The sequence below is a fragment of the Echeneis naucrates genome, unplaced genomic scaffold (assembly GCF_900963305.1).
Source record: "Echeneis naucrates unplaced genomic scaffold, fEcheNa1.1, whole genome shotgun sequence".
Classification (NCBI taxonomy): Eukaryota; Metazoa; Chordata; class Actinopteri; order Carangiformes; family Echeneidae; genus Echeneis; species Echeneis naucrates.
In genome coordinates this window covers 403,297-418,947 of record NW_021780168.1, presented here as the reverse complement: position 1 = coordinate 418,947, position 15,651 = coordinate 403,297, and the positions used below count along the sequence as shown (strand labels likewise).

General features: G+C 40.7%; 1 protein-coding gene and 1 non-coding gene across 2 annotated transcripts in view; both read right to left on the bottom strand.

Moving 5' to 3' along the window:
* The window catches only part of LOC115038388 (NACHT, LRR and PYD domains-containing protein 12-like), a 32,420-nt gene extending 25,301 nt beyond the window's left edge, over positions 1 to 7,119 (bottom strand). The window contains exons 1-5 of the mRNA XM_029497225.1: positions 7,031 to 7,119; positions 6,499 to 6,589; positions 5,296 to 5,527; positions 3,346 to 5,149; positions 3,064 to 3,237 (exon numbers count right to left, since the gene is read on the bottom strand). Coding sequence (XP_029353085.1) covers positions 3,064 to 3,237; positions 3,346 to 5,149; positions 5,296 to 5,527; positions 6,499 to 6,589; positions 7,031 to 7,119 — 2,390 coding nt within the window. The remainder of the gene's footprint in view (positions 1 to 3,063; positions 3,238 to 3,345; positions 5,150 to 5,295; positions 5,528 to 6,498; positions 6,590 to 7,030) is intronic.
* An 8,109-nt stretch (positions 7,120 to 15,228) lies between these two features.
* On the bottom strand, positions 15,229 to 15,310 carry trnas-uga (transfer RNA serine (anticodon UGA)). Its single transcript has one exon. It is a non-coding gene; the product is annotated as a tRNA-Ser (tRNA).
* Positions 15,311 to 15,651: the final 341 nt, after the last annotated feature.

Here is a 15,651-nt window from a genome sequence, read left to right as displayed (position 1 = left end):
AAGTGTTTTTCTTATGCAATGTTGTTTAATAAAATGTGAAAACATTTTCCAACATGTAAATTTGTTTGACGCTTTGTAAAAGTGTTTGGCACTTTGTAATTTTGTTTTGCACTTACCGGCCACCGTATAAAATAGAGCAGGAACACTAAAGTTAGGGGCGTGGGGTGAGAACGACAGGAGGGTTAAAGAGCAGATTCTCTCTGAGGGGACGGATGTTGCCACAATACACAATGTGTGTGCCATCACATGTGGAAGATGTGTGCAGACTGAAGCCTTGGTCTGCCACCAGCTCAGAGGGGCTGCACTTCTACTGACAACCAAGGGGCTCCACTGGCTGTTTCAGAAAGTCACAGTGTGTTGGAGTCTATCAGTTTTTCTTTTTTTTTTTTTTTGTCGTGTATCTTCCAAGCAGCACAGTGTTTCTAACATTTGGATGTTGTTAGAGTTACTCTGCATTGGCCGGGAATCGAACCCGGGCCTCCCGCGTGGCAGACGAGAATTCTACCACTGACCGCTGGACACTTTCATATCAGTAAATCCATCATGTTTTAAAGAAGTTCAGAGTGTTTCAGAGTTACTGACAGATCCAACAAAGCATTTAAATGAACTGAGCGCTAAGACCAGCAGAGTGCACACATACACATTGTGGACGAGGTGTGCGATTCCAAAAATTAGAAAGAATTTTTTGGACATATGGCGGCCTCTGACAGATTACTAGGGATATAAGTGTAACTATTCAGAGGTGAAATGGCATATTGGATTAGATGGTCCCAGACCAATTCCGTCGATGCTGATTAAGGTTATATAACATGTGTAAGGACACTTAGTAATTCATCTGTTGATATGTTGCTGTTTTTTCTTTATTAATTTTTTTTTGTTTGTTTCATATTTCTTACCTCTTATTGTAATTTTCTTTCAGTTCATTTTTACTTTTGCCCCGCCCCGACACAGACCACTTTTTATTGATGTATGTTTACATGTTTTATTGTAATGCAAGTTCAGAAATTAAAATAAAGTCTGATTATTTAAAAAAATATTCAAGCTAAGAAAAATTATTCATAAAAAAAAGTTGCGTGTTTCACATGGAAATATTTTATACTTTACACAAAAACACTTCTAGAAATGTTCCCAAAGCAGCCCAAATGGTCCTGAAGAAGCTGAACCTCAACCCCAGGTGGAGTTTGGCAGAACTGGCTGAGAGGAGAGAAGGACTTGAGGAGTCTCTGGGATCATGGTGGACTGGACTCTGTTCTCAGACCAGTTCTGATTCCTCTGTCAGTCTCTGCTGGATGAAGCTCTCCTCTCCACCTCCCAGGAACATGGTCCAGAGTCTGGACAAGCTGCTGCTGCAACATCTGGATCATCAGGAAGCAGCTGATCCTCCATCAGCACACACCTTCCTCTTCACCACCTCCACCTGTGTAGAGAAGAAGAAGAGAGCAGATCCATCAGTGTTTCCTGACTCTGTCCATCAGCTGTCAATCAGTGATGCAGATCCAGCATAAAGACCTGCAGGGACTTCAGTCCTGTTCAGTCCAGATGTGCAGCAGCTGCTTCCTCTCAGCTCATGTTAACGTGTTGGAGTGAACACACTGAGCTGGAAACTCACAGACCTGCAGAGACTTTTAGCATCAAGTCTGCTGACTCAGCACATTTCCCTGAGTCTGCAGTGGAGATAAAGAGCTGAGTCATGAAGGTTCATCACTTTACTGATGATTTACTGAAGGTCCATTTAAACTGAGAGACTCTGACAGATAGACAGACAGACGGACGGACAGACAGACAGACAGATGGACAGACAGATGGACAGACAGATGGACAGACAGATGGACAGACAGATGGACAGACAGATGGACAGACAGATGGGATTCTGGTCTGCAGAAAGGCCACATGGTGACAGTGTGATGAGAGAAGATCAGTGATGTGCAGCTTTCAGTCAGACTGATCTCAGAGCTTTGACAGATGAACCTGATCAGAGAACAAACAGTCTCAGCTCAGATCTGACAGTTTGATGGACGAGGACCAGAATCTGAACATCTGAGTTCTTCAGCTGGAATCTGCTTCATTTGATGGTATCATGGTATCATTTGATATCAACAGTCCTCTGATCCAATTGGTTGAGTGTTGTCTTTCTGTCTAATTGTAAAGTCTGTTTCTGTTCTCCTCTCACAGCTTCACTGAGGAGTTTGAAGGTTCACAGGAAACACTGAGTCTTTGCTCAGTGGATTTAAACAATATTACTGAAAGGAAAATGAACTGAGTCCAACTTTACTGACCTCAGAGTCTCCAGTCTGAAGTCTGGACTCTCCACAAGATCACACAGATCCTTCACGTTGTTGTGACTAAGGTCCAGTTCTCTGAGATGGGAGGGGTTGGACTTCAGAGCTGAGACCAGAGAAGAACAGCTGATCTCTGACAAACTGGAGTTGTCAAATCTGAATAAGGAATAAAAGATGCAGATAAAACCATTGATAATCAGTCAGAAATGTTCAAAGTGCTACCACATCCTGTCTGGATGTTTGAAGTGTTTCTTTAGTGTAATTGTCATTTCAGCCACTGGAGGCTGAAGTTCAGCAGCTCCTCACTCTAAAACAAAGTGATTCCCTCAGCTAACCTGCGGCTGCAGTGGAATACAGAACATACTTGTGTGTAGGAATACAGCAGATGGCTGCTTCATAAATATGTGGCAGCAAAGGAAAGTTCTGCTTTGACGTGAAGATGAAACTCACAGTGTGTGTTACCGTTTCTAGACCCTAAGCTAGAAGGTTCATTCATCCACAGAGCATCATATCAGCAGTCCACTCAACCTCTGGTGTCTTTGAGCCCCTTAAATATTTTCCTGAATGAGAACTCCATCATCACAACTGTGACAGATGCCAAAAGCAGCAGAAAGGTTGTGTCCACCTCCCTAAAAGTAAATGATCCTCAGTGAACATAGAAGACACCACTACGAACCAAAATATACAAACCTCTCCAGTTTTTACATTTTTTACTCATTTAAATAAAAAGTTATCATAAAAAACTAAATCTAGTTTTAGTATTCACACAAACATGAATTCTGACCTGAGAGTTTCCAGCTCACAGTGTGGACTCTTCAGTCCAGCTGACAGCAGCTTCACTCCTGAATCCTGCAGGTTGTTGTTCCTCAGGTCCAGATCTCTCAGACTAGAGGACTGGGAGCTGAGGACTGAGGACAGAGCTTCACAGCTTCTGTCTGAGAGGTTACAGCCACTCAGTCTGAAGAGGAATCAGCAAAATAAGATAAATTATTAAAGAAACATGAAATTTGATTCTCAACTAAAAAAAAAAGATTCAGTTAATCTAGATGGATTTACTTGCACATACAGAGCTTTGTTGGAGGCTTTGATCACTGGCAGCAGCCTCAGAAGAGCCTCCTCTGAAGCAGAGTATTTCTTCAGGTCAAACACGTCCAGATCTTTTTCTGATGACAGTAAGATGAAGACCAGAGCTGACCATTGAGCAGGAGACAGTTTATCTGTGGAGAGACGTCCTGATCTCAGGGACTGTTGGATCTCCTCCACCAGAGAACCATCATTCAGTTCATTCAGACAGTGAAACAGGTTGATACTTTTCTCTGGAGACAGATTCTCACTGATCTTTTTCTTGATGTACTGGACTGTTTTCTGATTGGTCTCTGAGCTACTTCCTGCCTGTGTCACCAGGCCTCGAAGGAGAGTTTGGTTGGTCTGCAGTGAAAGACCCAGAAGGAACCGAAGGAACAAGTCCAGGTGTCCATTTGGACTCTGTAAGGCCTCATCAACAGCACTCTGGTAGAGAATTAAAGATTCAGGTTTGTTCCAAAAAAGTTTTGACCACAAGGAGGTTGTTTGTTCTTCTGACATCAGATTGACTCCAGAGTTGATGAAGGTCAGATGGACATGGAGAGCAGCCAGAAACTCCTGAACACTCAGATGGACGAAGCAGAAGACCTTGTCCTGGTACAGCCCTGTCTCCTCTTTGAAGATCTGTGTGAACACTCCTGAGTAAATTGATGCTGCTCTGATATCGATGCCACAGTCTGTCAGGTCTGATTCATAGAAGATCAGGTTTCCTTTCTGCAGCTGCTCAAAAGCCACTTTTCCCAGAGACTCAATCATCTTCCTGGTCTCTGGACTCCAGTGTGGATCTGACTCAGCTCCTCCATTGTACTTGACCTTCTTCACTTTGGACTGAACCACCAGGAAGTGGATGTACATCTCAGTCAGGGTCTTGGGCAGCTCTCCTCCCTCTCTGGTCTTCAACACCTCCTCCAGAACTGTAGCAGTGATCCAGCAGAAGACTGGGATGTGGCACATGATGTGGAGGCTTCGTGAGGTCTTGATGTGGGAGATGATCCGGCTGGCCTGCTCCTCATGTCTGAACCTCTTCCTGAAGTACTCCTCCTTCTGGGGGTCACTGAACCCTCTGACCTCTGTCACCATGTCAACACACTGAGGAGGGATCTGATTGGCTGCTGCAGGTCGTGTGGTTATCCAGAGGCGAGCAGAGGGAAGCAGTTTCCCCCTGATGAGGTTTGTCAGCAGCACGTCCACTGAAGTGGACTCTGTAGGATCAGTCAGGACCTCAGTGTTGTGGAAGTCCAGAGGAAGTCGACACTCATCCAGACCGTCAAAGATGAACACAACCTGGAAGTGATCAAAGCTGCACATTCCTGCTTCTTTGGTTTCAGTGAAGAAGAGATGAACAAGTTCCACCAAGCTGAACTTCTTCTCTTTCAGCACATTCAGCTCTCTGAAGGTGAAGGGGAATGTGAACTCTATGTCCTGGTTGGCTTTGTCTTCAGCCCAGTCCAGAGTGAACTTCTGTGTTAAGACGGTTTTCCCAATGCCAGCCACTCCCTTTGTCATCACTGTTCTGATTGGTTGGTCTCTTCCAGGTGGGGGTTTAAAGATGTCTTCTTGTCTGATGCTTGTTTCTGCTCTGTCCTGTTTCCTGGATGCTGTTTCAATCTGTCTGACCTCATGTTCCTCATTGACCTCTCCAGTCCCTCCCTCTGTGATGTAGAGCTCTGTGTAGATCTGATTCAGAAGGGTTGGGTTTCCTGCTTTAGAGATCCCCTCAAACACACACTGGAACTTCTTCTTCAGGACAGATTTGAGTTTACGGTGACAAATTAGAGCATGACTTTCTGAATAAATGAAAACAGATGAGATTAAAATATTTATCAACAATGTTGATTTTTGTTTCTCCTAAGGAATAATATGATTATATTTCTCTCCGTCTCCTGAGACTTTAGTAAATATCTAATTGATCCATCAAGTTAAATTCTCTTACTGCTCTGTAGACAGTCAGCCAGCTCCTCCTGCTTCATCCTCCTCAGGAAGTTCACTGTGATCTTCAGAAATGCCTCTCTGCTCCTCCTCTGCTCTTCATCCACCTCATCATCCTCATTCTTGATGAATTGTGTGTAATCTGGACTCAGACTCCTTTTGATTTTCTTCAGCTCGTTCTTCACAAAACAGACGATGTTCTCCTCCAGCAGCTGGAACACAATAACATCCTGTGTAAAGTTCACAGTATAAACTGATGGATCAAAGCATCAGATCATCAGTCAGCAGAGTTCAACTTTAGCTGCTGCTGTATCATCTGCTGCCACGTCTCTTTCCAGAGCTACACAGAAAGATTCAGACCTGCTGACTTCACTAAACTAACTTCACTGGTGTAACTTACTAAGTTTGACTTTAGATTCTGACAACACAGAGATCCTGATCATCACATGAAGACCAAACTGATACAGCCCTTCAACACATCAACTCAGGAAGTGAAAATTCAGGGTATTAACTGTGACTGTGGCTGAAGATGGATCAGACCACCTGAACTAGTTCACTGATGAATTATTCCATCTTTAAACCCTGTCGAGACAGAGTCCATGGAGGTCCAGGACTGAATCTGATTAACTTTGGTCTTTGTTATTAAGTCACAGCTGAAATTATCTGGAAAACAACTAAATAACAAATTTTCCTTCAGGATTCACTGTAGATGAAGAAGAAGGAGCAGAAATGTTTTGTAAAAGTCTCCAACAGACCATATTCATACAGAACATATCTGTTGAGGCTGATGGATTATTGCTCTGTGGTGAACTACAACTCCCAGTCCTCTCCCACTCTCTCCCACCCCAAACCTGTTCAATCCCAATTCAACTCCTGTCTGTCACAGAGTAAAGCTCTACTGGTCTAAAGAGTGCAGCTTCAAACTCAAGTCTTTGTTGGTGTCTGTTGTAGTCACTGGATGAACATTTACACAACATAAATATGGAGTCCAGGTCTGCGTGATGATGTTTGTCAGACTGAACTCTGAGGAGAAAAGACACAAACACACAGTTTGTTCCAGGAGTTTTCTATGAACAGCAGAGAAACTGATAGACAAGCTTTGATACCTTTAATGAGTCAAACAACAACAAATGATCAGCTTTTACCTTTTTTCTTTGATAAAATCATCCATAGACTGATCACTCTTCATGGACAGACAACTGGATACAGCAGACTGTTGTCCTCCCTTTAAGTCAAGAGGAGGATTCGTAGACCGATCACTCTTCATGGACATACAGCTCAGTTCAGGAGAATCTGGTCTGGTAGAAACAGTGTTGACAGTCAAAGAATTAATCAAAAAAGTGGGCAGAAAATGATCAGTTTCAAATAAATCAGCCAAGTGCAGCTTTCATTTGCATCGCCACAAATCAGCCAGAATATTTTACTGTGCAAGTCAAAGAATAATAATAATAATAATAATAATAATAACAATAATGTTGCTGTTACTCCACAACAGCCATGTCTGTAGGTCTGAGTGTGAGTGTGGCAGATTGTTTGTCTGTCTCTGTGTGTTGGCCCTGTGATGGACTGGTGAATATGAATGAATGAATCTCCACATCCTGGTTGAGTTCCCAATGGAGACAAGGATAAAAAAACTGAAGCAGTAAAAAAATGTAAGTGACAGTGAGAGTGAATGATGATGGAGCAGTGATCTGAGTGCTGAGCTCTGACAGATGGACAGTTAGAGATCCTCATCTCACCTCTGAGCTTTGGTCTGACTCTCATGTTCCCCACACAGAGTGGTTTTAGAGGGAGGGGCTCCCTCCTCTCTGTCCTCACACTGATTCATAGCTGAGCCTCCACCTTCACACAAACACAACAAAAAGCTTAATTACAACAGGATTTACATCACAGGACACATAATCAGCATTACTGTCACTAACATGTCATTAACTTCAGCTTTTAACTCCCAACAGCAAACTGTTGTTTCTTACAGAATCTGACTGAAATCAACAGAGACAGAAAATCCAGAAACAACATTCAAGATTAATGTTCATTCCAACATTCAATTATTTATTATTGCATTATACACACAATTTCTAATTGCATCAGATAAATATTGACATTGTGTAACATTTAAAAAGGCCAAAAACCTACAATTCATCAAATAATTACAAGCCTAATCAAACATCAGTTACATCTAAACCAATTTGACCTTTATCAGGAAACCCTAGACTGGAGAGGTGGTTCCTTCATCTAATGTTTAGGATGCACCTTAAACATTTGTTTCTTTGTTTGACATATTATCTAAATACTGTGGCTCCACAACTTCAGACACATATCAGTCTAACCTGTCAGTAATCTGCAGGTTTCACATAATGTGTCTCAGATCTGATGGTGCTTCTTCTCTCTGTGGATGTGTTGATGGAGCTGGAATTTAATTCATGTCACATTATTGATCAGACTACATGTGATAATGTAAATATTTCTGTTTTGCTTCTAATAATCCAACAATAAAAACAAGGAGTGCTGCTTTAAATCTTCAGTGGCTTCACCATGTCTGTAAATACTCAGAGTGGACCATTGACAGTAAGAGTTCAATTCATTGAGCCAAGTTCATCCAAAGTATCAGACAAGTTCAGACATTTTTGTTCTGTTGTTTGTCTGTTGTTTCTCAACAGGAACAAGGCATTCCAGTTCAAGGTTAATAAGTTAAGATTAATTTGTTAACCAACTTTCCAAAAATAAATCTGGTTTAAATTTGATAATTTAAAATTATTTAAAATTCTTGACTTGTGTGACTTGTGTGAGTGAATCTTGTTTTATATTAGAAATAAAATTAAGAAACAGATATGGTTGGTAATAATATTCAGGCCTTTAAAATGAATTTGTACTTATATTCTGGCACAATATAACATATATAAGATATCTCTAAATAAACTAACCCTTCATTGTGTAATGACTGAGCACCAGGGTTTGCTTGGTCATTATTTTATGATATTTTATGCTGGAGATGAAATACCAAGCCAACTCTGAACATAAAAAAAGAGCACTGTGAGCTAGCTGTTAGTTAGCTGGAGTGTATTTACCTTCAGTGCAAATTATCCAGATTAATGTTCGCTATTGTTGACACCTGTCAGAAGTCTGGAAGTTATATAGCAAATAAGACAGATAGGTAGCTGCTGCTAATTATACGTACAGTTATTTTCCCATTGGCTTCAATACAATCAGACTTATTTTACAACCAGTGGAGTCTCAGTTTAACTTTCCAGACTTAGTATAGTCTGATCTCAGTAATCATGGTCATTAGATATTTCCAGATCTGTCTGATCTGATCCTCTCCAACATCACAGGACACGTTAGTTCTCTCATGTCTCATGTCTCATTAACATGGAAGAAATAATTACCAAAGCAAACCGACTTTATCTGTGACAGCAGCGCTACCATTTGGTATTTATTGTTTGATAATTCAAAATCTGTTTTATCACACAGAAGTTGTATCTGTTTTCAAATTTAGCCCAACTGTATTGATAGAGGGTGGATTATCTTGGTGAAATAAATTGGAAATAAATTCAATAATACATCTGTTTTATTATCCAAACTCTGATACTATGTTTCTGAGAAATCACACACAGTTTAAGCAAAGACAAGTCTGTTTTAGTGTTAGTGATAATTATAGATGTTGATCTTTTAAAGGACTAACACCTCAGTCATGATCTGAGCTGTCAGACCAGTTCTGTCACTAAACTCTGTCAACTCACACTGAACAGACGTGCTCTGTTGATTCTATTAGTGGCCGTTAATACAACTGATCCTTAAATCATCGTCGAAGAGAAACTCTCATTATTATTATTACATATCTGAAAGCAGACATGTTATACAGAAGGCCTGGGGTCCTTTGTCTCCTGTGTGTCTCTGAGGGCTGCCACCGGTCAGGGGCTGCTGCTCCTGTGTTTTCCTGCGGGTCAGTGCATGGGTCTTCCCTATGTTATGTATGTGCCCCCCCCCCCCCCCCTTCTGCTCTCTCATTCTACCCAATCCTGAGTTGACTCAACTCAGTTGAGTATTTTTATCAATAAACCAATACCATTGCCCATAAAGTTAAACTTAAATGGCAACAGAAGAAGTATGTCAGAGACACACAGAGAAAAATGTCCGCACAACGAGGCACCAGGAGCGTTCATACTGTCTGCCCCAACTGCTGAACAGGACAGGATCCAAAAAAGAAAAAAGTTCTCCTGTCCAGTCAAACAGTGAAACAACACAATGTGATCACAGCGATCCTGTTCACACATTTACAGATTCTCACCTGCTGAACTCACTTCAGGGAGACTTTCTGACACTTTCCAGCTTCATGTGAAGAGAAGAAGCTGCTTGTTCTCCCTCATCAGTCCTGGTGTCTGTTTGAGCTGAGGAAAAGTTACATCCTCATAACGTCAGAGTCCAAAGTATGAAACAGAGTGACGTTAAAACCAGTCCAAACTGAGTCTGTGCCAGAATAACTCTGGTTGGTTATTTTAGTATTGCTATTGGTCAACAACACATCCAAAGTCCTCTTTAAGGACAATCTGGAACCTGACTGCAGTGAAAGTGAACCGGTGTATAGGACTAACACTAAGTGACATTTTAGTGAAAAGACTGCAGCCAATCTAAATCCAAACTTGCTGCCAAAATAACACTGCTTGGTGCATCTTTTGTTCCCCTCATGTAGAAAATCCTGCTCTGGTTCACTTACCTGCAGCAGGGCTGCTACGGGGCCACAGGAGGGCCACAACATGGGGGCCAGCTCTGGCACTGACTCCCTCTTCTTGCTGAGCTCCAGGAGGGCTTTTCTCTGTTCTCTGCACTGTAAATAAAAAATATATAAATATTTTTATGTATTTTTATTTTTAGAGATTTTTCCTATTTTCAAATAAAACAATAAGATGTCAGTAACTTTATGGATTTGCAGCAATTTTATGTTTTACGTTTAAAATTTGTTAATTAATTATATTAAAATAATATTTTTGAATGACAATTTATTGTATTTGTACATCTTTAACTGAACTTTTGCATACAAGTTGTTTTTTTTACTGTTTTCCATAAGAGAACAACTGTAAATTAAGAGATGCTAGCTGAAATTTTAAGATTTACCTTTAGAGTTACAAGTAATTAACCATAATATAATATTACATTATCATTAGTTTTTTACAATAATTTCACATATTTTTTTGTATTCAAATGTCATTTTTCATAAAATATGACGTAATTTTACAGATCTCTCCTAAAAATAATAATAATAATAAAAATGAAGAAATGCACATGATATATCAGAAATCTTTTCAGTTCGCTGAGAAACTCAGTGTAATCAGCGCCAGGTTTGAAGCAGAAATGCAGATTTGGACTGCTCAGTAATCCGTTTGCGGTTGATGTGGAAAGTGCCCCAGTCAACCTCCAAATGGAGCTGACTGAAATCCAGTGTAGTGACACGCTCAAGTCAAAGCATGAGTCTGTGGGTGCTGCTCCCCGACACACTGCCCCAACTCCGTGCACAAGCTGCTCAAATGCTCTCTACAAATCTATCAGTTATCAGGCTCCTCTTCTATGGAACCAACTCCCAGTATCAGCCCGGGGGGCTGAGTCTTTAGCAATTTTCAAGACCAGGCTAAAACTTTTCTGTATGACAGAGCTTAAAGTTAAAAAGTTAAAGTCTGTCTACTCTTTAGCTTTGCTGCTATAGGCCTAGGCTGCTGGGGGAAGGACTGAGCATCATCTCTCTTTCTCCCTTCCCTTGCATGAAATCCCTGTTTCTCCCAGTTCTAAGCATGTGTACTGGATTTACTAACCATGTTTTACCAAAGTCTCTGTCTCTCCCAGTTCCTCTCCTCTCTGTACCTGTCCTCATCCTGCAGGTGGTGACTCATCGCCATCCCCTGTTCCTGCAACACCTGCTGCTCCCTTATCCCCATGAATTCTGTACTACTACTCCATGAACTCCTTGCAGCATCATGTTCCTGCCTACACCTGTTTGAATATCCCCTTTTCTTGCTCTCATTCTCTCTCTCTCCCAATCCCACACTCAACCCAACCGGTCGAGGCAGATGGCCGCCCCCCCTGAGCCTGGTTTTGCCCGAGGTTTCTGCCTCTTAAAGGAAGGTTTTCCTCTTCACTGTTGCCAAGTGCTTGCTCTCTTTAAATAATTTTATAAAAAGAGTTTGGTCTAGACCTGCTCTATATGTAAAGTGCCTTGATGTTTGTTATGATTTGGTGCTATACAAATGAATCTGATTTGATCTCTTTGATGAAGATGAACAAATCAACACTATGGAGTCGTCTCCCTGATGAACATTTTCACTCAGTCCTGAGGATTTCTCAGCCCACAGCCTAACCCCAGACATTGATGCACTTGCATTTAGGAAGAGATGTCAGGTATCTGGTCCGAAATGTGCATCAGAGCAAATCAGTCCTGAAAGCCAAAAACCCTTTTAACCTTTTAAATTGTTATTTAGAGATATTATATTTCATGAGCAGATATGGTTAGAAATACATTAAAGTGAATTGTCAGAAAGCATCCTGCTGGGTTAATTGATAGCATGCTGATGTTTTTATTTTAATTTTATGAGTTCATGTCTTTATCACAAACATTTTAAGAGATCTTGTTAATAAGTAACCACATCATCCACAACCAACCCTCTTTATCTGGAATCTGAACAGGGAGCATACGGATTAAAGCATTCACTGACTGCAACATTTAAATTATGTTAACAGTTTCCTTTAATAGTGAACATTAAGGGTTACAAAACTGAACTGTTTGTGTTCTTTTATCACTTCGTCTATCTCCCTGTCTTTCTGCCATGTTCTTCAACTCTTCAACAGCCCTTCTCAGTTCGTAAATATATCTGAGAAGGTAGCTGGTTGAAAATGATCATCAAGGCCCCAGATATGAGCATCAAATTATCAGTTTTCAAATCAAATTTGTAAATATAATTTCCTCAATAATATATTATTTCTTGATTTGTAGAAGTCAGAAGGAGTAAAGTTCAGCTGTCAATGCAGCTAAATCTTATCTTAATTTTAATATTTCCATTTTGTTGACTTAATCTGTTTTTAAATCAGTTCAACATTCACTGACACAAACAGGATGAAGGCTGTTGGTTACGTTACCTGATGGTCGAACTGATCTTCATGCAGCTGATGAGTGAAGGTGAACTTTAACTGCAGCTTCCATGAAAAAACTAAAGACAATATATCCATGTATATCTGACAGCAGGAGGTTTTCTAAAGTTGTTGATCAAAACACAGTCTGAGCTCTCTGTGGAAAACTGAATATGACTTACAGGAAAATCTCATACCCCAGCAAATCTGAACTTTGGAATGAATTGAAGTCAATCATTAACAGACAGTAATAATAAAACCATATCAGGTAGATCACAAAGATCCAATGACCTTTGATTTATATGATGTGTTGTACAATATGGGACAAATAAATGATCCTTTATCTTTTAATACGATTAGAAAACATTTTTACACATGCTCAGATACACAGTTATGTTTGTCTACAATGATCAGATTAGAAATGGCATAGTGGCACAATGTATGAGAGCATTTATGAGGATGGTATATTTTAAAGTGTGTTTGTCTACAGTGTGTAAGGGGACAGTTTGTTTTTCTACAGTGTATATCTAGAGTTCTCTGGTGAGACACATAACATCTTCAGCATCAGCATATCAGCAGATCACCCTGGGACTAGACCACTGCAGATCAGGGTGTCTCTTCAAAAGATGTTGCCTCCTTCAAAGAGCTAAGAGACACTGAGGAACCAGAGGCCTGTATCACAAAGCTGGATTAACATGCCTGGGATCTGTTTTAGTGATCCACAAAGCTGGTTATCAACTTGATAATCAAACCTGGTTTTTCCATCTAGATCTGTGCACGTCCACATAAAAAGGGCTGGGTTTGCTGCATCTGACCAACCGACCACATGGAGAAGACACAATACTGAATTTCACAACTGTAAAATTAAGAAAACAGAAAGACTATAAACCAATAAAATGAACAAAAAGCAACAGACTTGCAGCTCACAAAGGCTGCAAAAATTCTGGGAAATTAATCACAGGCTCTGTCAATGAGTAAATTACTGGGATTATAATATTAACTCTCCACCACATTCAATATAAACATACATGATGCAGCCCGGACCACTGTTGTATCCAGACTGTACTGACTATTCCAAGCAGCACTGAGTTTCTAACATTTGGATGTTGTTAAGAAAAGTTGTTTATCAGTTACCGAAAAAAAACACCCTAAATATGTTTTGAACTACAAATGAACTGTCCTCTGTCTATTCTTCATTTCTTGTTTGTCACAATTCCAACCCTCCTCCTTTAACAGGCTAAAGAGAGACAGAAGCATGTCCATGTCCTCCCCCTGAACACAGGAGCCAGCCATCCATAACCAGATGTGGACAAACCTCCTCCCCACAACACCACCCAAAAAGAAACAATCCTCATCATCACTTCATCACAGAGAGGGACCTTCCGCTGTCATCAGATTCAGTGATGTCTTCATCAGGTCATCAAGTTTACACATCATCAACTGTCTTTGAGGAGAAATAATCAAACACCAAGTCAATTTCTCCTTCTCTGTATTTTCACCTGTCGGTCCAGGTGTGCTCTGACTAACAGGACTTCAGCCTGCTGACCTACACTGAGCTGCTGTGTTTCCTCTGAAAGAACAAGTCTTTAATTCGAGTTCAAACTGAGGCAGTAACTGCAACAGTGAGAAATGTTTTTCCATGCTAACGAAGCCTAATTAGCTAATTAAGATACGTCAGCATGCTAGCTAAATTAACAAAGTTAGCATGCTAGCTAAATTAACAAAGTTAGCATGCTAACCAAATTAGCTAATTTAGCGATGTTAGCATAACGACGTAACGACCTTCAACAAGGAGGACTCTGCTCAACATGTCGATTAAATGTTGTTTAAGAACAGTTTCACGTGGAAACAGAGAAAAGACAACTTTACAGAAATTCTGCGTTAAAGTTCTCATTAAAGTTCTTACCTGAACTCCGGTGAATATTTGCTGCAGGAAGACGGAAGTTTGTTTCAAAACTCAGACTGGTGAATTTACAGCATTTAGTTTGCAGCAGAACTCCCTGAACTTGTTTTCGGCACTGCTCCTCTTTTCAGTTCACTTCTAAGATTTATTTTGTTTTCCATTTTCTCACAAAATGTCGAGTTGTAGCCACTTAAACAACTTTACACAACGCGCTGTCACTCCAAATGAATGACACCACTGAGAGCCAATGACAGCTGAGGGGACATGGAAGGACCAATCAGGTTTTCGGGGGAGGGAGCCTCATCTGTGATCACGAGAGAATATTCTCATTCACTTCGACTCTTTCCTTCTCCTTATTTGTCCTAAAAAGGAACCAAGAAAGCCATCAAAGCTGAGCCACTTGGTTTTTCTTCATGCCAATCTGAACCAAAGACGAGATAAAACTGTTAGGATTTTCATTTACGTCCTGTTGTATCATCCTTCATACTTGTCTATGTGGTTTAAATGTAAGTAGTTCAACATTTTTAAATGATTTACATTTAATTAAAGATTAAAAATATTTTCAAACTGAGTTGGATCTTTGGGTTTTTGTGCTTTTTCATTTATTATTTGCCATTTATCATTCGTTCGTGTCCGTCTTTGTGCGCATGCGCTCATCCATCTGACACGAACGCTAGAGTGTCACGCGTGGGAAAGCGATTAAAGACAGGTAATGCCTTTGATCTCCAGTGACGTCACACAGTGTCGTGAGGATGTGATTTGAGAATGAAGTTGTTCTGAGCACACTCAGAAAACAGACATGAAGTGTCATTTCTCCTGACGTGTACCATGATTTTTGTGCTTTTGTTCATCAAACATAACCAGAAGCAGCCAGTGACCAATTTAAAGACGCGTGAAACATCCTCCATGCATCCATCCAACCATTGTTGGCAGGATTTGAACCTGCGCGGGGAAACCCCATTGGATTTCAAGTCCATCGCCTTAACCCCTCGGCCACAACAACCATGCACACCATACCATGACTCAGCATTTTCCAGCCTGGATAGTTTCCTCCTCAAAGGACAGGGCTCTTGCTGCCTTCACTTCCCATGGAAGAAAAATGTTCATGTGGCTACTTCTATGAAGTACACTTCCTGCTGTCTGACTAATGATTGTTACAAAAGGCCATTTAGGAACAAACATTGTGCTTGATTGTAAGCGGGTGCCAGTAATGTATCTATTCACACTTTTAATCATTTCATAATTTGGTTGCAGGTTATGCTGGCAGAAAGCCAAATATGGAGAGTGAGGCCCAGAAGAAGTGGAGCAGAGTATTGTTGGAGGAAGAGCAGGGAGCAGGTTTTC